This window comes from Theobroma umbraticum, unplaced genomic scaffold (genome assembly GCF_002168275.2).
Source record: "Theobroma umbraticum cultivar Fairchild unplaced genomic scaffold, ASM216827v3 scaffold_239.1, whole genome shotgun sequence".
Classification (NCBI taxonomy): Eukaryota; Viridiplantae; Streptophyta; class Magnoliopsida; order Malvales; family Malvaceae; genus Theobroma; species Theobroma umbraticum.
In genome coordinates this window covers 416,463-443,163 of record NW_018397273.1, presented here as the reverse complement: position 1 = coordinate 443,163, position 26,701 = coordinate 416,463, and the positions used below count along the sequence as shown (strand labels likewise).

General features: G+C 33.2%; 3 protein-coding genes across 5 annotated transcripts; all 3 read right to left on the bottom strand.

Annotated features, from left to right (window-relative positions):
* Positions 1 to 6,043: 6,043 nt before the first annotated feature.
* On the bottom strand, positions 6,044 to 7,314 carry LEP (Integrase-type DNA-binding superfamily protein). The gene has a single exon (XM_021442316.1). The coding sequence runs from the start codon at positions 7,058 to 7,060 to the stop codon at positions 6,245 to 6,247; it is 816 nt and encodes a 271-aa protein (XP_021297991.1). The 5' UTR covers positions 7,061 to 7,314; the 3' UTR covers positions 6,044 to 6,244.
* A 4,863-nt stretch (positions 7,315 to 12,177) lies between these two features.
* On the bottom strand, positions 12,178 to 15,512 carry NUDX13 (nudix hydrolase homolog 13). Of its 3 annotated transcripts, none has more exons than XM_021442220.1 (7): positions 15,310 to 15,512; positions 14,992 to 15,158; positions 14,759 to 14,841; positions 13,360 to 13,468; positions 13,158 to 13,241; positions 12,858 to 13,007; positions 12,178 to 12,637 (listed from the first exon to the last, which is right to left on the bottom strand). In XM_021442220.1, exons 3-7 carry the CDS (start codon positions 14,830 to 14,832, stop codon positions 12,350 to 12,352), a joined length of 705 nt encoding a protein of 234 aa, XP_021297895.1. In that variant the 5' UTR covers positions 14,833 to 14,841; positions 14,992 to 15,158; positions 15,310 to 15,512; the 3' UTR covers positions 12,178 to 12,349. The 3 variants fall into 3 exon arrangements, with proteins under 3 accessions (XP_021297895.1, XP_021297894.1, XP_021297893.1); XM_021442219.1 differs by having other exon boundaries at positions 14,992 to 15,154; XM_021442218.1 differs by having other exon boundaries at positions 14,992 to 15,512.
* A 9,184-nt stretch (positions 15,513 to 24,696) lies between these two features.
* On the bottom strand, positions 24,697 to 25,979 carry LOC110426912 (small ribosomal subunit protein eS27y). Its single transcript, XM_021442247.2, has 4 exons — positions 25,822 to 25,979; positions 25,349 to 25,450; positions 25,126 to 25,154; positions 24,697 to 25,028 (listed from the first exon to the last, which is right to left on the bottom strand). The coding sequence occupies exons 1-4, from the start codon at positions 25,822 to 25,824 to the stop codon at positions 24,902 to 24,904; spliced, it is 261 nt and encodes an 86-aa protein (XP_021297922.1). The 5' UTR covers positions 25,825 to 25,979; the 3' UTR covers positions 24,697 to 24,901.
* Positions 25,980 to 26,701: the final 722 nt, after the last annotated feature.

Sequence of the window (26,701 nt, the reverse complement as noted above, 5' to 3'; positions counted from 1 at the left end):
TTTGTTTAGTAATCTTTACAATATCTTTTGCATTACAAAAACTATACGTGTATTGTGCAAAGCATTATAAATGAAATATAATAAAGAGAACAAAGGTTTTGACAACTATATTATAGGAAAATATATGGACTTTAGAATCATTGATAATAAATCTGTTGTGGAACAAACATACCTTTGTCAAGTTCTTATTTATGAATTAAGTCAAAGGAAAATTGAAATGTGTGAAAAATTTCATGTGGGTGCTTTGCTTGAAAAACTTCCTCCAAAAGAGAAATCTTTTTCTTTATCCTTAAAACACAAACATGAAACTTTGACTATGGACAATTTAATTGTTTCTTTTCAAATTGAAGAAAAACAGAGAGATAAGGATAAACTATCCAATGAGTTTGAGGACAAATAGAAGGGAAAAAGTCAAATTTGAAAAAAAAAGAAAATTTTCAAAAGATAATTTTTGTAAACAATCATCTAGTGTCAACAAGAAAAAGAAAAACTGTTACTTTGTTTGTATAAAACCAGGGCATTTGGCAAAAGTTTGTCAACTCCACAAAGGCCAAAAAACATTTGAGACATCGGTTTTATAGGTCAATATTGCGACTAGTAAACATGACAAAAGATTTGTTTAAAATATTCTTATGGTCAATTTAGTGTATGAGTCTATTGATTGGTGGATCGATACTGATACAAATATCCATGTTTGTGCTGACCAATCTAAATTTTTTAAGTATCAAGTCATTAACAGAAAATATGTGAATATGAGTAATCTTGTAATTGCACAAGTGAAAGAAGAAGGAAGAATAGATTTATTACTAACTTTTAGAAAGATCTTATCTCTTCGTTAAGTGCAACTTTGATTAGCAGCTCCTTTTTATTAAAGATGATTATTAATTATTAAGTGAATCTAATAAAGTTGTAACTAATAGAAATGAGTCTTTTGTTAGTAAAGAACATGTATCCGAGGGTTTTTTCAAATTAAATGTGTCGAATGTGGTCTGTTATGGTAATGAAAGTAATAATAGTTCTCTCTTTATAATATTGTCCTTTGATTTAATGTTTGGTATGGTCATTTAGGACATATTAATAATGCGTCCTTTAAGAGAATGATGAATTTGGATCTTATTCCTAAATCTGACAAAAACATGCATGAAAACTATGAATTTTGTGTGCATCTAAATTACTTAGAAAACCTTTTAAATCTGTAACTAAAAAATCTACAATGTTAAAGTTAATATATTGCGATGTTTGTGACATTTAACTTTACGCTAAGAATGGTAAGAGATACTTTACTACTTTTATAGATGATTTTTCTCAATATTGTAATGTCTTTCCAATTCGAACAAAAGATGAAGCTTGGGTTAGAAAAAAAAATCACAATTCTTTATTTATAGAAGGGAGGAGAATATGATTCTATAGAGTTTTCAAACTTTTGTAATAAGAATAGAATTATTCATCAGGTATACCCCTTACACACTTCAATCAAACAATGTGTCAAAGAGGAAAAATCGAACTTTATTGGATATGGTAAACTGTATGCTCTAAAAAAACTTATAGAATAAAGCACTCTTATCTACATGTCACATTAAAAATAGAGTTCCTTAAAAGAAATTAAATAAAACTCCACATGAATTATGGAAAGGAAAAAAACTCAATTTAAATGATTTAAGAATGTGGGGGTGCTTGGCAAAAGTAAAAGTTTTGGAAGTTAAAAGGAAGCAATTGGGACCTAAAACTATTGATGGAGTTCTTGTGGGTTATTCCTAAGATAGTGTCACATACAAGATTTTAGTAATAAAACCCAAAATTACTAATATAAGTGTCAACACTATCATAGAGTTGAGAGATGTTATATTTTTTGAGGATATTTCACTCTTGAAAATTAATGTAAATAAATCAATATCTTCTTAATGCACTCCAGTTTTGGTAGAGCCAGAAAATGAAGATATGATAAATAAGGAAAGTCTAAGAAGAAGCAAAAAAGAGCAAGAGTCGAGAAAAATTTTGAAAACGATTTTTATACTTATCTAATGGAAGGTGATCCTTGAACGTACAAGGAGGCCACATCATCTGTAAACTCTACTTTTTGGAAAGATGCCATAAATGCTGAAATAGAGTCTTTAATAAATAATTAAACATGGGTTTTGATCGAATTGTCTAAGGGGTGTAATTTATTGGCTGTAAGTGGATATTTAAAATGAAACTTCGATTAGATGGGTCCATAGAAAAATTCAAAGTAAAATTAGTTGCAAAAGGTTATTCTCAAAACAAAAAGTTTGATTATTTTGATACTTATTCTCTAGTAGTAAAAATGACGACAATCCAAGTACTTATAGCTTTGGCATCCATATATAAGTTGGAGATCCATCAAATGGATGTTAAAATTGCCTTTTTAAATGGCGAATTAGAAGAAGAAATATACATGAAACAACTGGAGGGATTTGTCATACCAAGTCAAGAGCATAAGTTTTGTAAACTAATGAAATCCTTATATGGATTAAAGCAAGCCCCAAAGTAATGGCATAAGAAATTTGATTAAGTCTTCTTGTCAAATGGATTTTTGATAAATGACTTAGATAAATGTGTTTATATTATAGTTACTAACTTTGGATGTGTCATATTATGTTTGTATGTCGATGACATTCTCATCTTCAATAGCAATATGAGTATTATTAAGGAGTCTAAATATTCATTGTCGAATAACTTTTGACATGATAGATTTAGGAAGGATAGATGTTATTTTGGGAGTTAGGATTTTACGAAGTCTTATGGATATTATAATTACACAATCACATTATATCCAGAACGTATTGAAGAGATTCAATAAATATGTTTGTAAACCCATGAATACACCTTATGATTCGAATGTGAGATTAACAAAAAATGTTGGAGAGCTTGTTTCTCAGTTGTTGTACTTTCAAATTATTGGTACACTCAAATATGTCTAAAATGCTATGAGACCTGATATAGCACAAGTGGTGGGAAGGTTAAGTAGAGTAATCTTGATATAAATCATTGGACAACATTTGAAAGGATATTGAGATTTCTAAAAGGTACCATATCATTGGGTATACACTAGTTAGGTTATTTCGCTATACTCGAAGGCTATAACAATGCAAACTAGATCTTTAATTTAGATGAAAGCAAAGCTACAATAAGATATGTTTTTCACATTAAGTGGCGTTGTTGTTGCATGGAAATCCTCCAAGAAAGCATTTATTTCTTGGTCTTCTATAGAATTTAAGATGGTAACCTTAGATATGATGACAAAACAAGTATAATGACTTACACATTTATTAATGTATATACTGATTATGGAAAAATCAATTTCGACAATTTGTCTTCATTGTGATTATCAAGTGGCTAATTCGAAATGTAAACAAAAGAACTCAAATGAGTAAATATGGAGTAATCACTTTGGATTACATTCCTTCTTCAAAAAATATTATAGATCCATTAATGAAAGGATTAGCTAAAAAAGCAAGCCGTTGAATGTTCAAGAGAGATGGGACAAGAGCCCATTAATTAGAAATTATGACAGTGGTAACCCAACATTTCTAATTGGAGATCCCAAGACAAAGGTTCAATTAATGCAATAAAAAAAGTTGTTTAGTGAGTGAAGAAGTACCATTTTCTTTTAAAAAGAATTTTATAGTCCCACCATGATTTTTATGGTACTTAATATAGTGGTTAAGAGGAACACATGCACTAAATGAGTTTGTAGCAAATTATGTAGGATATGCTTCCGTTACACATGTCGTTGAAGAACTCACCTATTTGAGTGTGGTTGTGAGGTAGCACACTATGAGATTGGGTCTTTAGAGCACTCAATAAGCACAATAGAGTGCAAGACCGTTAAAGCGTGACTCCATTTAGAACTCAATAAAATCCTGTACGATGTGTATGATGAATTGAAGCTTAGGCTAAAAGATCCTAGTTCAAGATGATGTTTAAGACACAAGTTCACTACTATTCTTTCGAATGGATTTTCTCATACTAAGTGAGGTTCAAGTCCACCAGAGACCTTCACCGAATGCATTGTAAAAGACTACTTTTGTATTCCTTAAATTTCAAATTATGTGGGGGCTTGTTGGCATTTTATTTAAATTCTTATTTTATTTTTAGTGATTCAAAATTTGTATCTATTGGAAAGGTATGATTTTTTAATTGTAAAAAGGCATGTATCTATAGGACACATTTGTTCACTTTTGAATAAATATGTTTGAATGGAGAGGTATGTTGATGATGATTCACTATCTATAAATACCCAACCCTTTTTTTATGAAAATTTCATTCAAAGCATTCTATATTTCAAAAAACTCTATTTTCTTCATTTTAAAATTCGTTCAAGAGTAGTCGAGATATTTACAAGTTTGTTGGATTTTCTATTAGAGTGCACATTAGAATATCCTTGAGTGGTTTCATTGTATCTTAGAAGTAGGACGTCATTGATTACTATTTGCACCAAGGTAGCAATGAAAATCTACTCAGTAGTCAGCATTTTTTATAGCGTGCCTCGAACCGATTTTTACATTTAAAACTCTTTGTTATTTCTTTTGTTGTTAACTGTTAAATATTTATTATTTTTTCATGTGCTCTTCTTTATTTTTTTGAGCATAGATTCCAATAACTTACAATAAGATGATATTTAGATTAGTCTTTGTCAAAACTTTGATATTATATATCCTCGTTTGCTTCATGTTGTAAATAGAGACATCAAAAATAATGTTTTAAATGTTTGTCGTTCTTTAATTTTCATAAACTTTAATATAATTTTTTTATTTTAATGTATTTTATATTATAAATTAATGTTGACGTAATATTTGAAAAAGTTTCTGAATTATTTTAAAAAAATCTTTATTTTTCTATTACATTTAATCTAATTCCTATACTTTTATTTTAAACAAATAAGTTCTTATAATTAATAATTGATTAATTTTTATTAATTAAAATATCACTTATCATTTTATAATAACGTGAAACTAATATGACATTAATTTGATATTGACGTGAAAAATAAAAATATCATATAATTATATCATAATACCATGGTAACAAATCATGTCAAAACTATTTCCGTATTACCTCAAATTTCCTTATCCTATGTACATATATAAATATGATTTTCTTGCCCGGTTTCTGTGCATATACAAAAGCTTTATTATCTCCACCGTGAAAACAAATAAAAGCTCCTTACCTAATTAGCGGTTCGTTGCCATTGTCTAGGCTTATATAGCTCATCTATCATCCCATTGCGCTAGCCAGAGCCATACCATATCCTTCTACCAGTATGCTTCCTAGAAAGCGAGATCAATTTGGCATTTATATATATGATAAGAGTTAGAACAGCCACCTCACGTAGGACCTGCGCCTCCCTTGTCATCACTCACGATTCACAAACCCACACCACAAATAAAACCCTATTCCTTGGCATATTCTGCATGTTTGGTCGGAGAGAATGATTATTGTGTCTGTCAAGATCAGTGACCAAGTCCGACCCAATGTCCAAATCTGATTATATTTTTTATTATCAAATATCGTAATCTAATTTGGCCATGCACGTAACAGAAAATGTTACTTCTCTTTCATATCGCAAGCTCCCTAGCGGTGTGTTATGTATCAATCAATAAAACATCCATCCAAGTAGAAGTGGGTCTGAGTCGCAACTCGTGACATTAGACATGCTCCAATCATATACATTATAGATGTGGGAATTTGGGCTACTATCCCTTTCACTTACCAAATAACCCTTGGGCTAGGTCGACTAATGCATTTAGGGCCCAAATCATTTCAATGGCGTTATGGTTAAGGGCAAGGAAAGTAAGAAATCAGTTTCCTAAAGGCAATGGGTACTACCTGTTAGTGGTGGTGTATGAGTAGATAACTTGCTAGATTGATGAACTGCACAAGGTCTCAACAATTATATATGCAACTGATCACATCAATCTCATTCCTTGTGGTTTACAAATTTGATATACGTGTCGCTCCATTTATTTTATATATGGTCAAATTAAACCGAATATAAAAAAAGGGCTTGTATTATATTATACAGAAAAAGGTTTTTTTGACGGGAATTTGATAATATTGGATTTTTGATGTAAAAATTTCAATCGATAGTGATGAAATTTTCAATTTCTGACAGATTTCTGTGGTTAATCTCTTCAAGTTCAATGAAGAGGATCGAGCACAAAAGGCATCCAAAACATGGAAATGGAAATGGAAATGGAAATGCGCAAATTAATAATAAGAATCCTTAGAAGAAGTAAGAGGAGGAAGATCCCCCCAAGTCAAAACCATCTGGAGCGGTATCTGAAACCGATGGCATCCTGCTGAAAAGAGGGCTATGCACATATTCACTCGTGTCAAACCCAAAGAAGGAGCCACTCCCCGTCGACTCGAACTCATTATTTATCTGTCTGGTCGGATCGTCCTGCCACCCCATCACACCTGTTGACGAGTATTGATCACTCCACGTGCCCTGCCCTGTGCCATACCCCGAATTGGACGTCACACTCGAATCAGCAGAGAAAGAGCTAGGAAAAGGAGGGAGCTCAGACTTGGAGGAATAGGACCACCCATTGTTGTCAATGACAGGTTGGTCTTGATGACAAGAAGTGGAAGAGCCCCAGACATCTTCTTGGGGCATATCTGGGTGGCCACTTGAAAAATGGCATTGGGTGGTGGTGGAGTCTTGATTGAAATAGAGCTGGCCATTAGGGTGAGTCTGATCATCAGGATCAGAGGGAGTGACAAAAAGATGGGAGCGTTCATCCGGGGAGACAACGGAGGTGACAGAAGAGCCAGGAGGCATGTCAGAGTAGACAAAATTGGTGCGTGAGCGAGGGCCGCGCATGGAACGGGCAGCCCTGTCGTAGGCCAAGGCGGCTTCCTCTGCAGTGTCGAAAGTGCCTAGCCAGTGCCTCTCCTTGGTGCTCGGGTCTCTTATCTCGGCTGCGTATCTTCCCCAGGGTCTCTTCCTTACTCCTAGGAACCTCCCTCCGTTGGCGCTGCCTGCTGTTTCTTGGGATTGTGTTTGCTTCTTCTTGCTCTTGGATGTGGACGTGTTCATGGTTCAAGAAACAAAGAAAATACCCAATAGGCCGGCCACAGTATACCAAACTTAATTTGCAGGAGCAAATGAACACTGTCTGTTGTCTTTCTCTTGCGCTTGGTGCGTTGGTTTTGTTCCCTGGATGTTTCATTTCATGTGTGTGTACATATATATATATATATATATATATATATACACACACCATGGTGTCTGTTTAATCAGAGCTCCCCCAGTACCAGCACTATGCATTTGCCTTAAAACTTTTGCACAAATTAAAGTAACGGGACCAGTGACATGACTCTAAATTCGATGTATCTGAAGAAAACATAAAGCGAATTCAATACTCTTAAATCTTAAATTCTCTTAAAAGGATTTAAATAAATAATTAGTTGCTTTTCCACTAATAAATATATTCTTTCCAAAGGAAAAGGCCATCAACATTTTCATGTCGGAAATCAAGACAAAGAGAACTCAGAAAAAAAGATGAAATTGAGTTGCTCCCCAAAAGGACCTGAAAGAACCCATAAAACTCCAAGACTCTTCTAGTTAAAGAAATGGGTTTTGTGAGAAAAAGGGTCCACAAAAGCACAGAGGAGAAGAATTAAAAAACAGAGGGTTTGGCCTTAATGGCCATGATAAGCATGTTCTGTGACACACCCATGTTCACGATTATTCTCAAATCAAAGTTTCTTAACCCTGAATTAGCAGCTGAATTCCATAAATTAACATTGGTGGTTTCTGGATAATCATATACGGTCCAAAGTTCTTCCATGTGACCAGGTCCCCAATCATAAAATGAGAACTAATAAGAGTAACTTTAATTCCTACATGATTACTTAAACCATTTACGACCCGATTATTAATAGATTATATATACAAAGAATACTTATGTCCCGTGTTGTTGGTGTTTTTTTTTTTTAAAAAAATAAAAATAAATAATAAAAATATTAATCAAACAAACCTTAATTTGCTTCGTAAATTTTTAAGTATGTAGCAAAAATTCTACTCTTAATTATAAAATATGAACCATGAGGCTATCTCTGTTAAAAAAAAATCCCTTTTAGATGATCCCACATGCTAATTGCATCAATTCTGTTATAAGATAACCTTTGCAATAATAATTTCATGATGTTGAACCATATTCATTCCCCCTTCTAAAGCATATCTATATAGCCTTTTTACCCATTTTGTTTTAATTAATGATTCTAAATCTAATTAAAGTTTGGGAAGAGCGCCATGAAGAGAAAAAACATTTTTTTAAGAAGAAAAAATTGAATTAGATTCTATTTATACACAATATATATATATGTATATACAAGGAAAATAAATGTCATGATTAATGGACCATGAGAGAAATTATATATCGTCACTTGCAAAGATTATCGAGGTGCTTCATAAGAGGGATTTCTTTTATTAATCATGTTATTCTATGGTATTTATGTGTGTTTTTTTTTTTTTAAAAAAAAGGTTTGATTAAAAAAAATATAGACATCAATGCTGATGATCAGCCATGTGCATCCAATTTGAGGATGAAAATAAATTCAATGATAAGAGCCACATTCTTGGCTCTCTTGTCCAAACCCTCTTATAATTTGGAGCAATCTTTGACCTCAAAAGGGCAACCATTTTGGGCTGCATGTGAAGATCCACATAAGCTTTGCCTTTTCCCATTAGGCACTATGAACTTAACCATGGAATGCAAAAATGTCTTTGACTAAATGTCCCACGCCACAATCTTGACCTAAATTCACCAAACTTGATTGATTTAAAGAAATACAAATGTCTGAAATATTAGATAAAAGTAAAACGATAATTTTTAATGCATTAAATGAAGATATTATTTTAATATATTCTGAATGAGTGTGAGTTGATTATATTCAAGAATTATGATAAAGTTATAATGTCGTACTGATTCTGCAGTTAGATAGTTCATGGTAACATAGAGCCGACATTTTATGTATCATTATCGAACTTCTTCTAAAACTCACTATTCTCCTTTTAAAAAAAAGGTTGAAGGTCTTGATTAAGTATGTTTAGCTACTATAAGATGAAACAAAAATATGCTAAAATTGGGGAATGTTTTGTGTGTGTTTCTTTTTTTCATTAAAAAAACAAGACTCCAAAAACCTACAAAGACTTTAACTTGAGGGGAAATCAGAAAGCACGTTTTCTTCTTCGCTTTTAGCACAAGCAAACCGGTGAAAGAGAAAGTTCCTTTGGGATTTGGAGTTTCTGTTTTGGATTTATTTTACCATTTATGGGTGATTTTCTAGACTTTTGTCTTCTTCCATCGATGTGTTTGATTAGGAAGACTTCCATCCTTTCCTAGTCAATGATTCTCCTTAATTTCTACCTAGGGTGTTTTAGTAATTACATCTAGGCACGTCGTTTTATGATTTAACCTAGATCGGATTAAAACTTCACATCTTATTCGAATTCAATTAAAATCCAATACATAATACTCGAATCCGATTCAAATATCCTAATTTAAGCATGTTTATATACACGAACATGAAATTAATGCTAAAATTAATTCAACAAAGAGAGAATTTCTTAATTTTATCGATTCATAATGTATCTCATCTTTCAAAAAAAAAAAATTAATGCATTTCAATATCTTAATTTTAAACCCGTTATTAGTGTGATGAAGACAAAACTAGAAAAAAGAGGGTTGTAGCTACCAAGAAACAAAACCCTTAGAACATGAAAATAACTTTGAAATTGTGGGGTCTGTTAATCGGAAAACATAAAATTATCCTTTACTCCCATATCCCATGTGCAGGCCAAAGTGGGTAGCACCATTTGGGAGGAGAGATTGCACACCCTATTTCCATCAAATCATCCACCATTAATTATATATTTTGCCTTTAACATTTCAATTATACTCGTTACTGTTCCCTCCGAATTCTCTATCTTATCTTATCTTATTTTTTCTACAAGTTCGGCCGGCCTTCGCTCGGTACTGCCCACGTGTCAGTGTCACCGAATTGAAAAGATTAGCATAAAATTTAAAAGAGTTTACGAATTATTTTTATATTTTTATTTTGAATTAAATAAATTTTTATAATTAGTGATTAATTAATTATTGTTAGTTGAGATCTCACTTTCATTTTATGCTATATGGTGTTAATGTAACATGTTGACATGTCATAATAGATGATGATGTAACATGATTACATGATTCAACATGATTACATGATTCTAAAATTACTTTAACGTCAAATAAGCATAAAATGATAAATAATGTTTTGATTAAAGATAATTGATTAATTGTTAATAATAATAGTTTATTTGATTTAAAATAAAAATATAAAAATTTAATTAAATACAATAGAAAAATAAAAATTTATTTAATTTTTTAAATAATTTTTTTTTAAAAAAAGATTATGCCAAACAAGTTCATTAAGATTGAATTTTAATCATATGGCAGTGATCTTGCTTTAATGATGATCAACATCTTATCATACCATAAGGGAAATGGAAACCGAGAAAAATTGTTTTGCCCACTACCAAGGGGTGAATTTTTTTGATTAAAACTGAATTAATTACATTAATTGAATAATTTTGGTTAAAACAGTTTGATTAATTCAGGTTTTTGCAACTTAATTTGTAATTAAATTAATTAATTCAATTGGTTTGTTATTTTAAAATGTTTTTCAATTAACTGAATAAACCGATTTAGAATTATAAGCATATAAGTATATTTTTATTTATATTTGTTGGAATATTTTCATATTTATAATCATATTTGATGAAATAATTTTAATGTTAATAAGCTTATAATATTGTTGAGATTCCATAATTTAAATTTATTTACATTATCATTAACATAGATAAAAAATGAAACTATGAAATTGTACTTTAGTCCAAAAACTTTTAATTATTTCAACTGCCGATCAAATTAATCTATCTAATTCAATTAATTAATCAGTTAATAGATTAATGCTTGATTTCCAATTAGTTTAGTTAAATTTTAAACAATATTTGATTAATTCGGTTATAAAAATTGTTTTAACTGAATTAACCAATTTAATTATTATTTTTTTCTCACACACTTGCTCTGACTGTTGGTGCAGTGTCAAACCTCGGATTACTCAATCAGATAAGGGTTCAAACTTCCGAAGACGATGCTGGCTTGAAAGTTGAATGGACGACACGAGGTGTTGTGCGCACGTGTCGGACCACGCCTTTTTCCGGGAATCTGGTGCCTCTGTCTGCTCCGCTTTCCGTTCCAGTGGATCCATCAATGGGATCAAGTTGGAAATATGTCCTCTTTGTGCACAACAGCAGAAGCATCAAAGCAGGAGCTCTTTTCCACAATTTCCTCTTCCATGCCATTGCCGATGTGCTTCTGCTTAGTCAAAGATCACCTCGCTTTCCTGCTTGCTCTCTCTTCCAACCCCAAAAGCGTCTTGGATGATATGACTAGTAATTAAATATTGGGGTTGTTGCAATGATAAGGGTATTCATCAGTTCCAATTAAAACTTTTTGGACATTGCCTCGAACAAGATACTTGCTGTCCATTCTTTCTTTGTTATCATTGTTGGTTCGTGGTTGATAAACCGAAAAGTTTCTCAAGTTGCTTTATAGCAGGTTTTCTGCCTGATTAGTTTTGTTGTCTGGATATATAAATATAATAAGAATTTCTCTGTTAGTCTATAAATTTTTAATTATAAGTTAGATGTTCGTTATAATAATTCAACATAATATCAAAACAAATACTGCCACCATTGTTATTCTTTCTAGAATTCTTGTGACGTAATAAGTTCTTGATCTTTAAATGCGTTAATATTAAACTGATAGTAGTCTCATATTTATTAAATTAGAGGAATGGTAGGCGTATGAATACAACAATGACCTCTCTACTTGTAGTCAATTGATTTTAAATTAGATATTTCTTTTGAAAGTTCGATAATTATCAATTTGAAATCAGTTTTAAAAATGTAATTTGTTAACTGCTCAACCTGATGATCAGAGAATCCTTGGGTTGAACACGTTATGCAGACCCATTACAGGCCATGGAATGATGCTAGCCTGTGCCTGTGCCTGTTAGCCTTGAAAAGCCAACACGTTTTGGTTGTTTAGAGAACCAAGCCACAAACCGGAATTTCCTAAAATCAAAAGGGATGCCAAGTAATGGAAATGATTTTCACTAATTAATGACTAAACATTCTAAACCAGTACGGTGCTTCAGAAATTTGATCTGTTAAAAACCGGAAGAAGTCACAGACATAATGGAGTTATAGAAAGCCTAGTTGCCCTCTTAGTAAAAGAGGCAGAGGATGACTACTACTAAGGTCGATGTCTCATGTCAGTGGCAACCTTTTGAGAGGGATGTGCCAGGGTGAGCTTATAGCACTCAAGCCATGATGATGCTGGGCATTGGAAGGTTTTACATAGCAATTTGCAGCCATGACTTGACAGTCTGCCACAACATCAGATACTGGAATGGATGGGGGCTCAACTAGCTCCTCCTCCTCTTCCTCCTCCTCCAGCTTGAGTTCTTCATCTTCTGCCATAACTCTCAGAAACTCCTCCAGTGCCCTCCGCATCCAGTCGTATCGGCAGAGTCGAAAGGCCTCTTTTGCATTTAACTGTAGAGGCAAAGATATGTTTCAGAAGAATTGAAACTGTTTCAGCAGCATGGTTAATTTGCAAGTATGATTTAGCACGCATTACTGCAGCATGTACATCGGAAAGCACTGGAAACCTAGTAAATTAGTATTTGATTTCTAGATTTGGCAGTGGCATAACTCTGGTGTAAGTATGGTGTGGATTGTTTATGCAGTTGGCCTAACTTTTTCCCATACTAACCCAAATCCTATCTCGGTCTTTCTGCTCTGGCCAGATGTCAAGCTCCTCGGTCACCTCTAATGCAAACATGAACCCTCTGCAGCTTCCTTCCAGGGTGCAAAGGTCCTGCCTGCTCTTGCTTCTAAACTCCCATACTCCTAGAGGAATTTCCTGAGCAAGAAGAAATTCAGCCTATCAGAATTGTTTAGAAGTGTTGATAAAAAGGATCAAATACCATATATCTCACATTTAACAAATTGATATATATGAAACGGCAATTGTCAAAAAAGGCAGCTGTTGGGATAAATTAACAGAACCTACTCTTAATATTCCTCTAACTCCTGCTTCTTCTAAGGCTTCACGACGTGCTGCTTCTGCAACAGTCTCGTCATCCTCCCATCCACCCTGACAACAACAAAATGGTAGAGGAAACACTGAACAACTTTCCATTCCGAGGAATCTCAAATGTTACATGAGGTTTTGCCAAATAGGGTAAAGAAGGGATCAAGGGAAACACATGTACCTTTGGGAAGACTAAATCACTACGATTTGGTGAAGAGATCATGAGAACTTCTATCCGGCTTTCCCCGTCAACATCCTTTTCTTCCTCTGTCAGCCTGTAGGGAATACATCTGTTGTAGGGCCAACACAAGTAATAAGCAAATTTGCTTCTCATAATTAACTAAAGGATCACTTTCAAGATATGTTAGATATTGATTAGCTGAGACTCTACATGCAGATCAGTCTTCCTTGAAAAGTTTCAAGGTCAAATTAATTTTTCTTGATTCTCCAATTTCTGTTTGAAGCTACATGTGCATTTTTAGGTTGGTTCTTCACATAAGCCTCATGCCCCTTCAAAAGTTTAAAACTCTAACTTGTCCTTTAATTGTATGTATACATCTACATTTTGAATTCTTGATGCTCGAATTTCTATCTAAAATCTACATGTTCACATGTTGGTTGAATACCCCATTTAAGCTTCATCAGAAGATCAGAAAGGGAAGTTCAACTGGTCAATGCCAGCTTTGGAAATGCCATGAAGATCAAATCATTCCATTCAATATTCATCATCCTAGCAAAAGAAAAAGAAAATTACATTTTGAGAACATCAACATCATCCAACTTCAAAGTCAACAATGTTGAGAGAGGACATGATGAACATTGTTCAGGGTGCTAACTGCAAGCTAATTGTTGAAAATGGTGGGATCGGATGCTTGGATATTTCCGTTTCGATACAGAGCATTGTTTGAGGTTCAGCTATTTACCAAATGTTGCAGAACCTTAATCTGACCAATGACCATGGAACCAGAAGCCATTAGGTAAACCGATCTGTTTAACTAAAAACGTCCTAGACAACCCTCCTGAAATCCTAAATTACCATAAAGGTAGCAATTAGAATACTAATATTGTTTTACTAATGAATCAAATCAACACAAAAGGATTATCTGCAACCTCCATTACTGCACTCTGCCCTGAACCTAAAGGACACAGCAAAATCATTTAAATGGAAGACCTTTCCAACAAGAAAATCCCCCCTCCCCCTCTTCCTTCTCCCTTCTTCTTGAAGGAAAGGGTAAATCAATTAACAGAGTTAACTGCATACCATAATGAATTAACTTAGGAATTCAACGCATGGGACAAGATATAGCTTATGCAAAACCTTGAATTTTGTGAGGTTAAGTAATAAATTTAAAAGGACATATTCTGACACTAAAATAGGAGAATATCTTCTCCTTGTTCATCTAATCAAATGACACTTCTGAGAAATGTAAAGGAATTGACTAAGATAAATAGGATAAAGTCAAGCTTGGTACCTAGGCAGGCTGAATGTAATGCATGTCAAGCATGAAGAACAAGAATGACAAAACAGAAACAAGAGAACAGGAATTGAGAAGATGGAAGCAAAATTAAGGAGGGCTTACCCAGAAACAAGTCGAAAGTTATTCTCATCATACCGTTGGCGGTGTCTCCCTGTTCTTGCTAGGAAACCTGACATGATGATATTCTGCAAACGAACAGACATCATATTCATACCTAGAACTTCAAAGATATACAAATTAAATCCATCTACAACAAAGACTAAAAGGAAATGATATATCTGTCATGAACATAAAATTCTGAAACCGAATGCATGATTATCATCCTCAGTCCTCACCCTTTGGTACGGAGGCAGCAACCAATCAAACCCAAAGCCAAGAAAGAAGGAAGAAGCAGTAAGAAAGTTGAGAGCACCAAGAGGCAACGGTGGAGGTGGACTTTGAAGAAACAAAGGCAGCAGCAGCTTTCATAACCAGAAATGTCAAACGAGAAGCTGCAATCTATCTTTCAAACAATCATAATCCCACGATCAGAAGATTAAAAGCAAAAGAAAAAAAAAAAAAACCCAACACAAATCTTTCAATGCATGTGTATGTCATAAACATATATATCTATCTATGTCTAACTCTCTTTCTTTCTATCCTGTCGAACGAACCTTATCACTTTTGGCTCTGACAGAAACTACTTGTGACCAGGAAAAAAAAGGAAAAATGATTGAAACTGAATAAAACAGTTTGTTTCTTCTCTATCTTTTCACTACGCAAATAAACGAAGGAACAGAGAAAGGAAACAATGGAAGGGAGCCAGAGATTTCCGCGGGGCCAGTGCAACAGTATGCCATTTATAATTACTGTCAACCTCCCCAGGCCCAGGGTCGTTATCACTTTTCTGTGTATGTTTCGTTAATTATTGTTTATGATATTACATATAAGGATACGCTAATTAATAAATTAAGTTAAAAAGGCCAAACTTCACCTACATATTTTGTGATTTGATTTTTCCCTACGGTATCCAACACTTTCTTTGATTTTTTTTCTCCAATTAATATTCTGTTCCCATAAAAGTATTGAAATATTAATTTTATTAAATAAAATTATAAAAATATTTTTAATATAAATAAATAAGTTAATTTTGAATTGAAAATATTTTAATAATTTTACTTAAAAAAATTAACAACTTAATCTCTATAAAAACAAAAATTATCTACAAGATGCTGCTAATCGAAATAAAAGATATCCAATTGATATTGCAATTATTGATATGGAGGAAATGAAAGACAATGATATTAAATTCAATAAAAGGTCACACTTGAATATTTAAATTATTAATTAGTATATGATTTTTTTAAAGTAGAGTTCAATTTTTTTTAATTAAAAAAATATTACTAAAAACCCCATGGGAGGGCTTTACGCAATGTAAAATAAAGTCAACCTAAATCAATAAAATTGGGTGTATCTTAGCAGTTGGATCTTTCTTGATTTTCTCCCTCTTTTTATTTTTTGGCACCCCCCCCCACCCCTCTTTTTTTTTTTTTAATTATTCTGCCTTCCAAGAAAGTCTGCTTCACCAAAGTCATTATTATTATTATTAATGGTGTTATAAATACTTAATAATCTAATTGAATTCTAGGAGTAAATTTCAAGTCCAGATTCACCCCTTCACCGCTTTGTCTGCTTCTGTGTCTGTGTAAAGACAACTTCATGTACCAACAAAACCATTTGTTTCTATTTCTTGAAAATCATAAGTCAATGGAAGTGTGCTTTGCATTGTTACTCTTAACCTAATTATACAAGTTATACAAATAAATAAATAAAATAGTTCTGATTCCAAGTGCAGACTAGAGAATGAGATATATCTTATGGTAATGGTAACATAATCCTATTTATTTAACATATATTGGTACAATTACTATAATTACGTTGTAATTAACTCAATCGTAACTCTTAATTAAAGGATGCTTTAGGTTTACAATACTAAAACAAAGTAATTAAGGATGATAGTCAACAGAACACATGATGCACAAAGGCAACAGGAGGACTAATTTAATTAAAACTTTCCACAGCCGATGATGTGAAACAAAATATGAAAGGAAAAGCAAAGTCGCTTTGTACATACTTATCTCAAGAAGATGTCAAGAAAGAAAGAAAAAGATGAAGTCCATTTAGGCTTTGGAAAGTTCTCAAGTCTACATTTTCCGACCTGGCTACCCTTAATTTATGCCTAGACATGGACAAATCAAATCGGAAACTTAAGGCACAAGCTGCTTTAGAAGAATGCTTTTCCTCTTCCTTTTGGCTGTGTGAATATGCATATATAAACAAATTAGCCTGTTAAGAACTTGCATGTCTCAGTTAGAACAGAAGATCACTTAGCAATGAACGTTGCATGGGAACACCTCCTCCTTATATATATAAATGAATGGGATCTCCCTCTTTTTTTGACTTATAATTCATATATAATTAGTCTGACCCAGACTTCGATTCCAGCTGCTGCTTTCTGCCTTAGTCTTCCATTTTGTTATGGAAAATTCACATTAATATATATATATATATATGTATGTATGTATAATATATGATTTACTAGTAGGTCTGTGTATTCTTTTATCGAAATAACTTGCAGGCCTGAATTGAAGTAGGAAAAGGGGGAGACGGTGATCATCCTAGCAAATAATTCCAAGAGGAAGCTTACGGTCAAAGGTTAGTTACTTAATAATTTCATGCAATTAAAAAAATATTATTTTTAAGTTTTTTTAAATAAAGAAATAACAGGTCCATGCCAATATTAAATGTGACAATGACATGATGGGATCCCCACATGCATACCGACATAAATGTCTGACGCATTATGCATTACATGTATGCCACATGCTTATAATAATCCCTCCACCAAATTGGGCCGGTCATTATTAGGTGAAAATGAAAAAATTAAATTGAATTGATTGAACAGATTAAATTAATGTTTTAAAAATAAATAGAATAGGTCATGAATTGCTTTATTCAAAATGAATTAAGGTATATTTTAGAGAGATAAAACCTTGATGATTTACCAGTAGGTCTATGAATTAAACTTTGTATGTCGTCGGATTTAAATGTTTAAATGAAAATTATTATTTTAAAAGTAATTAAATTATCTAAAATTAGTTTGAGTTTACTAAGAAGGTTTAAACCTGTAAATAGGGTTCTTGTGATAAGAAGAGGAAGCGTTGCAAACAAGTAAAGGATGTACCGGAAGTGACAAAGAGGAAGATAGAAACAGTTCCTAAAGCACTAAATGTTGTGTCAAGTGGAAGAGGATAAGAAAAGAATAAGTGTTTTAAGTGAGAATAGACTAAAGAGAAAAACCATGAGTTAGAGTCTAGTGGTTCTGAAAAGTTTCCTTTTTGAATTGTGAAGGCTCTATATATATAGTGTCAAAAATAACAGTTACAAAAAAAGGCTTTAATACACATAATGAATAATATCATTAAAGAGAATTTTAATGTTAGATAATCGTTACTGTAAGTTAATGTTAAGTAACGATTAAAAACTTATTATGTGACCCTTGAAGTAGTTATATTTAATAAGACTTATTCTCTAGTAAGAGCTAAAAAAAAGCTATACTTGAACAGATACAAGAGAAAAAGTTGTACATGAACAAGTACAAGAGAAAAGGCTATACGTGAACAAATATAAGGAAACAAGGAAAAAGTAAAAAATACTTGTACTTCAAGAAAAGGTTAAGAGAGACCTTTTAACTACTTCCATATTTGAGCCACCAAATCAAACTCTCTGAAATATTCCAATATGAAAATAACCCGTAAATCCTGCCACCTATTCCAAATTACTTTCACTGTCATTTGTGTGAAATTGTTATTTTGTACAAAATAGTTGTTTTACTTGTATTAATTGTTTCACATGAAGTAATGTTTTACTTATTCTAGTTGTTCTGCGTGAAGTAGTGCTTCAATGGTTATCTTCATTATTTTTTATATAATGTTATGTAATAAAATAATTTTTTAAAAAATAAGTATTAATCAAAATCGACTATCTACAAAACCAAATTGAAGATAAAAATTACAAAAAAAAAAAACCAAAATTTTGGTTTGGTTTGGTTTGGTTTGGTATGAGTTTTATCCTAAAACAAAACTAACCACACAATGCATAGTGGTACCCTCTAACCTCTAGGCCCCAAGAGTCTCATACCAAACCAATTTCAAATCATATGTATGCAATTGTAAGTCATATAGCAATTAAAAAGGAAGAAAAAAAATGATGGGAGCATGGGCCAATACTGGGTGTGGTGGGGGGAGCCTAGTTTGACAAATGCTATAAATAATTAATCTTGCAGATGGACTAAACCCATAAGTCTTGAGGAAAAAGCATTAATGGCGGAATCATCTCCCATGTGGGAAGCTTAATCAGTTTCTTCTTGTTCAGAAAACAAGTGTTGGCTCTGACAAAACTCACAATCTAAACTGAAAACCAGAAACTTAACTGCAAGGATTCCAACCCACATTTTGTTATTTAATTAAGATGTATTTCGATCTATAAAATGTTTAAAAGGATAATATTTTAAAAAGTTCTTGAATTATTTTAAAAAATTTAAATAAATTTTTATTTTTTTATTATGTTTAATAAAAATTTTATATTTTTAATTTAAACTAAATAGATCTAACAGTTGATAATTACGCGTTATTAATTAAAATATAACATGACATTTTAAGTTTACGAGTATATAGTCATGTTATCATGTTATTTCGCCATTCAATATTATATGTCAACACCATGTAACATAATATGACAAAAAGTTATTTTTAGTTATAAAGATTTATTTGGTTTAAAATAAAAAGAATAAAGATTTAATTTAATATAATAAAAAAATTAATAATGATTTATTTAAATTTTGTAAAATTGTTTCAAAGTTTTTTTTATGTAAAAATAATTTAAATATAAAAATTAATTTAATTAATAATGATTGTTGGGTTCTTTCTGTCCAATAATGTCTGTTCCAAATGCTTGAGAATCTTTTCTTGCTTACCAAACGTGGCTTAAATTTGGTCGGCAAGTCTCATTATCGTACTAACAAATGGCCGTTTCGCCGAAATAATTCTAATCACGTTTTTCTTTTCTTTTCTCTTTCGGTTTTCCAAGTCCGTTATGTCTTTTTATTTGAAAAGTAAAAAACGGCTTATTAGAAGATAATAAAATTCTAATTGTGAAATCGAGATATTAAAATTTTATTTTATTAAGTATTAAGGATTATCATATGATAAATGGACTTTTCAAAATTAATTATAAATAATATGTATAAAGATAATTATTTTTTAATTCAAATTTTCAATATATTTTTAAATAAAAACTGTTAATTTATTAATTGAAAAATCGAATGTCCCATAACCATTGTACCCTACTCATCACCAGTCCATTACCGGACCCGTGATCGAACATAGGAATCTGTAGCCCAATTTGACAGTGTATTCCCCATCCTTGCTATTGTACCACACTAATGGGTCTTCCAGTCTCCTTATACTTAATGGCAATGATAAAACAAGACTACTTTCATATGGAGGACAGTATTCTCTTATTTTTCCTTCATCCCAGGCCATTTGATCTTCAATTATATAGTCACTCACCTTGGTGGATTCTGCCACCCTTTTCATCACAAATCAGAATCGGACCAAAATTTTCCTCCCATCACCAACCCTCCAACAAGATCCTCCACTAATGAGGAATTGGCTTTTCTCTAAGACTGCACCACGAGTGATTGGGGTTAGACCCCATAGGTGCATTTGAAAAACTTGTTTTAGGGAAATAACGAGCTTTTTTGTAACTGTAACCTCCATCCTTGCTTATCAAACATTGCAAAATTAAATAGTTAAGCATCCCTAAAACCCATTTCTCCATAATGCTTCGATGAACACATAAATGGCTAGTTCTTCCACTGAATCTCATAAGTTGTATCATTTCCTCCTCACCAGAACTTAGCAACAGCTGAATCGATTTCTCTACACAAACCATCTAGTAACTTGAAACAGCTCATGACATAAGTGGGTATTGCTTGTGCCACAGTTTTAATTAAAACTTCTCTGACACCTATAGATAAATTTTTTTTTTTTCCAATTAGAGATTTGTTTCAGCACTTTCTCCTTAGCACAGCTAAATATTTGTCTTTTTGAACCTCAACATATAATGGGTGACATTTAAGCCACCCCTACTCATACAAAAGCTTTTTGAGATTCATCACCTCTTAAGCTTGTGATTTCCCAAATAGCATACTATCATCAGCAAAGAATAAATGGGTGACATTTGAGCCACCCCTACTCACTTGCATCCTAGAGATAGTTTTACTGGCTTTAGTAACAGATAACAGGCAAGATAAGACTTCAAAGATTATGACAAATAGACTTCAAAGATACAGTACATTACAAAAGCTAATGGGCCTAAATTGACTTCCCAGTTCTAGATGAATTATTTTTGGGATAAAAGAGCTATGCATGTATGATTAATGTTCTTGATTCCTGATCGTCCTTCTAGGAAATCGATAACAAAACGATGGACACTAACTCCAACAGTATCCTATGATCTTTGATAGAACAAAGCTAGCAGTCCTTCCAATCTAGGGGCCTTCAATGGATTCATTTGAAATACAACTAATCGAACCTCTTCAAGTGAATCATCTGCAACAAACTCCTCATTCATCTCCATTGTCACTCTCAGAAAAAACTTTTTTAGCTAATCCACCCTAGACCTCTGCTTCCACATCACTTCCTCTTTCCTTAGCCAATTTTTGTAACTTTTGTTGCAAAGTTTTAATAGCAAAACTTCCATTAGGAAATCTACTTCTCCAATAGACCAATGCTAAGTGATCAGATGCTCCTAATGCTTCAGTAAAGAGCACCACTTTAGGAAATTTTCGAATCCATTTTATTGTAGCAAGAGCTTTATCCAATCTGCATCGAATATGGACCTCCTCATCTCTGGTATCCAACTGTAAAATTTTAGCATCTATGTGATTTCCGAAAAAGGACTCTTTAACTGTTGAAGAAATCTCTTTCCCCCATAACAAAGCTATCCCACCAACTCTGCCAATTGAATCCACTGCCAAAAAATAGTCAAACCCAAAACGCAGTCTTCACTATGCTTCCTAGTCTCCATTAAAAATAAAACATCGGGATTTAAAGTCCTTAAAAATTTAAGGAGCATTTGAATTGCACGAGGATTCCCAAATCCTCGACAATTCCAACTCACTAACCTCGTTTATCTAGGCGGTGTTGGTCAGATTGACCCTCTTGCACTGTTGTTCCAACAATAGCAATTGCTCCCTTTTCTGCTTGGTTTCCTATTTTTCATACGTTTTAGTTTTCAACTTCGTTTTCTATTACTCGGTCGTTTTTCATCACAAACCCGAATAGAACCTGTCTGCACTCCTACATTTGTTTAACTCAACACCGTTAAGAACAGACAGCAGCGGGCTCCTCTGTCAATTCGGCTTCACCTCTTTCCCTTTCTCGGTAGTTTCCTCAACTTGGACCTCAGACAAACGAGTATTAGACCATTTATTAAGTTTACTGGTTCTTGTGTGTCATTGCCCACATCCAAGCTACGTTCACCAAAGTCCCCTACCAAACCCACGTCATTATGACTTACCTCCAACGCTTCCTGCATATCATGCCCCACTTTCATATATACTGCAGACAGCATTATTGCTTGTATCCCCCACAGAGCTTTGACTATCTGAGAAAATCTCATTTAAAGTTTTGTTGGTGAATCTAGGATCTATACTTTCTCCCATATTTTTACCCCTTCGATCCTCCTCCTCCTTATCGTTGGTTCCATTAATGATCACTCTTGAGGATTTCTTTCGTAATGGTGCCACAAAAAAAGACCCATACTGCTTGGTAACCTCTCTACCCGTCTTCATCAATGCAAGGAACCCTACAGTCTTTAATGTTGTGCCCCATCACGCCATAGCAATAACAAAATCTAGGTAGGCGTTCGTGTTGGATACTAAGCCATTTGATCTGATCATTGTCACCTGCTAGCATTATATCCCGTCTCAATGGCTTCCTAAGGTCTAATAAACCCTTAATTCTCAAACAATGATCCCTCAAATCCTCCCCCACCCCATCCACTTGTACATACCTGCCCACCATGCCATCAATGGCTTTAGTTGTTTCCCCATTCATTAATTTTAATGGAACCCCCATGACCTGGATCTAAAATTGTAACTCTTCCGGATCCATGTAACTTTCATCAAAATCTTTCAGCGCTAGTAAGCTTCTGTCGAAACACCACAGTTTACCTTTTCATAATCACTTTGCACCGTGAAAGCAAATACTAATCTATTGTCTCCTATTTCGGTCACTGATAACAGGCCATTCAACCTCCACAAACTCTTAGCGTTTTGATCATGGCCGCTTTATTCACGTTCTTAGACTCCCAAAGTGATCCCAACAAACACAACTCATTTTTCGTCAGAGGATCCTACCCCTGTATTCAACTGTATTCCCAACATACATGATTCCCCCTCTGACAGCTTGAAGTTTTCCACTTTGATTGTAGATCCTCCATTGTTTACACAACATAAAGGATTTTAACACTTGAACCAATAACAATCCCAATACTAAGTAGCCAAAATCATACAATAGTTTTGGCGGCTACCTTGAGACTCAAGACAAACCTTTCCCAGACCCTAGTTTAGAGAGGACCAATGGCCAATCCATAAATATGCTAATATTAATGAGGTTTTTTTTTTCTTTTAATTAATTTTATTTTTTAATATTAAGTATAGAGTTTTATGATCTGATAAATGAATTTTGAAAATTAATTACAAATAATATGTACAAAGATAATTATTTTTTTTAATTCAAACTTTCAACATATTTTTAATAATATATATTTTTAAATAAAAAATGTTAATTTATTAATTAAAAATTAAGAAGCAGTGAAATCAAAAGTATGAATATGATTTTTTTTAATATATTCTATTGCCTGTAATCTAAATCTTAAAATTAACCATAAAAAGTAATTTTTATATTTTAACTAAAATAAATAAATAAAAGACATTATATCTAATAATGTCTCTAAATTATTTAAAAAAATTTAAATAAGTGTTTATATTTTTATTTTAAATCAAATAAGTCTGTATGAATAAAGATTGACATTTAATCAAATACAAAATTGTGTTGACGTGACATGTTAACATGTCAAAAGGCAGGCAACTTAATGCTAACGTGACATGATAACATGTTATAATAAATGATGACAACATAACATCAATGTCAATTAATCAACTATTAATCCTTAGAATTTATATGATTAACTTGATTTAATGTAATAAAAAAAATACTTTTGCTTGAATAATTTAAAATTTTTTTTAAATATCATACCTAAATAAAATCTGAAGTAATTAAACTATAAAAGTCAAACATATATCACATCTTATTGTACCTATATTATATTTATTGTATCGATCTACATCATTTTTGGTTAATATCGTAATATAGAATAGAGTTTCTTAGGTAGAAGATTTGGAACAAAAGCAATTCTCTTGTAGTACCACCACAAGCAACTCCTTTGCCAAGGTCCAAAAAACCATAGCTGCCAAACCATTCTCCAAGCACAGCTTGTGAATCCGTAAGCATAACAATAAATGCATGGCTTCTCAATGTCAATGACAGAACATTACAATTGATTTTGCACAAGAAATCAACCGTGCCAAACCACATAAACATCTCAAGTTCAAAATTCTCAAGTAGCCTTCATTCTAAATCTCATATGAAAAGGTTTTACTCAGCAGTTCTTGCATGAAAACAAACTTCACCCTGCTATTTGCCGATAGGCCATTGACATATGCAGCGCAGCCTAGGAAAGACAGCACTCTTTGCAAACAAGATAACCCGTAGCACCACATTGAGCTGAAGGAACCACCTGGCAAGGCTAAATGTTTCTCAAGTGCACAAAAATAATACAGCAAATCTAGAGCCAGCACAATCAAATGAAGATATTCGAATTTTGAAACCTGCTCTATCATTCGAACCTAGATGGGTAGAAATTCGAACCAGTAGCAAAGAAGATAAATTAGGATTAACGAACCAAGATAATGCATCAACTTAAAACATTCATTGAAACAAAACCATCCCCTACATTAAACGATTCTAGATCAAAAGCATAACAAAGTCTCATCAAAACCTAATAATAAACACATCATAAGGCACAGCCACTTCCATTCCCATTCAAGAACATTTGAAACACTTCCAATCATCGCCATCAGTCCCCCTTTTTCCTAAAAGAGCATCCCTCTGTGAGTCTAGCTCTACCACCAGTAGGCTGGCACAAAACCGTCTGGCAGTTACCACACACCACAACAGTTTGAGAGTGGCTAAATACAGTGGTTCTGCAAATTATAAAGCAGAAAATTGAGAATGAAACCCCATATATACTTCAAAACAAAATCTAAACATAAAAACGGAAATCGGATAATATGAACTTACATGTTGAAGCAGCCTTGACATTTCACATCCTTCACAAAGATCAAAAGAACAAGTTAATCCAGCATATACAAATACACACAGATCAAAAGGTCAAAACTTTTCAGGGTACATCAAATTTGTGGTAAGGAAAATTTCTCAGAGATCCTAGAAGGCAACAAATTTATTCAAACAATCAACCAGGAAGAGCAAATACGATATGAAAAGAAAGAAAGCCAAAAATTACCATGAAGAAAGAATTGGGGGACTGAACGAGACGCTTGAGCTTGTGCTTCTTCTTCTCAAGCTCTGCCGGAGGATTCAACAAATCAACGTCGTTTTGGAGAACCTAACATCACATTTTAACACCCCAAAACTCAGGTTCCATTAAAAACAATATAAAACTACCCCAGAAGGGAAACCCATATCAGAAAATTAATCGAAAAATCATAAACCCCCAACAAGGCCAAAAAACCCAAACAAGTGTTTCCATCCTATCTAGCTAAGTTCGAGTTCAGAGCAAACGACAGCAAGAAGTGAAACAGAAAAAGTCATAGAATTTTCTATTTCTCCATAAACCTTCCAAGCAACCAAAAAAGCAGCAAAGGAATTGGAAATCAGCACCATGAAACTATGAAAGAGTAGGCCATAATCAAAGGCAAGAATAGGATAACCAGAAAAAAGGGGAAAAAAACACATAAAGAAAAACTTGGGACAGACCATTTTCGGAGGCTGCTAGTGCTGGATGCCTTACGAGAAACCTTGAGACCATCCGATGCGAAAGCAGTGTTTATCAGCAGAGCGGAAGAGTAGAAACCATGCGAATGCGGGAACTGGTTGCCCTTCACCTTTCCTACTTCTCTTTGCTTTCTTAAGGCGGGGTGCGGGCGGACACATAAACCCGCTTAGGCCCAGCCTTTGAAGCCCAGACCAAACTTCTGTCCTCTTGTTTTTGCCCAGAAACAAAGACACAAACATTGTTACAAACTTCTAACCTTCTGATTTTACTTCTAAGGTGTCGAGGAGGAGGCAACTAGAGAAAATAAATATTGTAATTACAATATATTTAGCTACATTTCCTTTGTAGGGGTTGGGTTTTTGGGCCTCACAATGAATGTAAGCCCAAGCCTGATGTAGATAATCATACTGCTAAGTATAAGTTTAATCAGTTTAAGCCCAAGACTTTAGAAAGGTTGAGTTTCCACTTTTTGGTGCCTTACCACTTCATGATTTTGATTACATTTGCCATTTGATACTTGATCACTTCATGCTTTTCCCTCTAGTACCTTACCACTTGATGATTTAAGTAATGTTTATGATTTTGGTGGTGTTTGCTGTTTGATGCCTTACCACTGCCACTTCATGATTTATTGCCTGGTGCCATATTATTGTTTATTACTTAAATTTTTTTAGCGACATTTATTGTTTGGTACCTTGTCACTTTAAAGATTTACCAAGTTTCACTTTGCATAAAAATTGATTTTAGTACCATTTATGAGTTTGGTTGTGTTTGCCGTTTCGACCCTTAATTTGCCGTTTGTCGTTTGGTACCTTACCACTTCAATACTTTATGACTTCATGATTTACCATTTGATTGCTT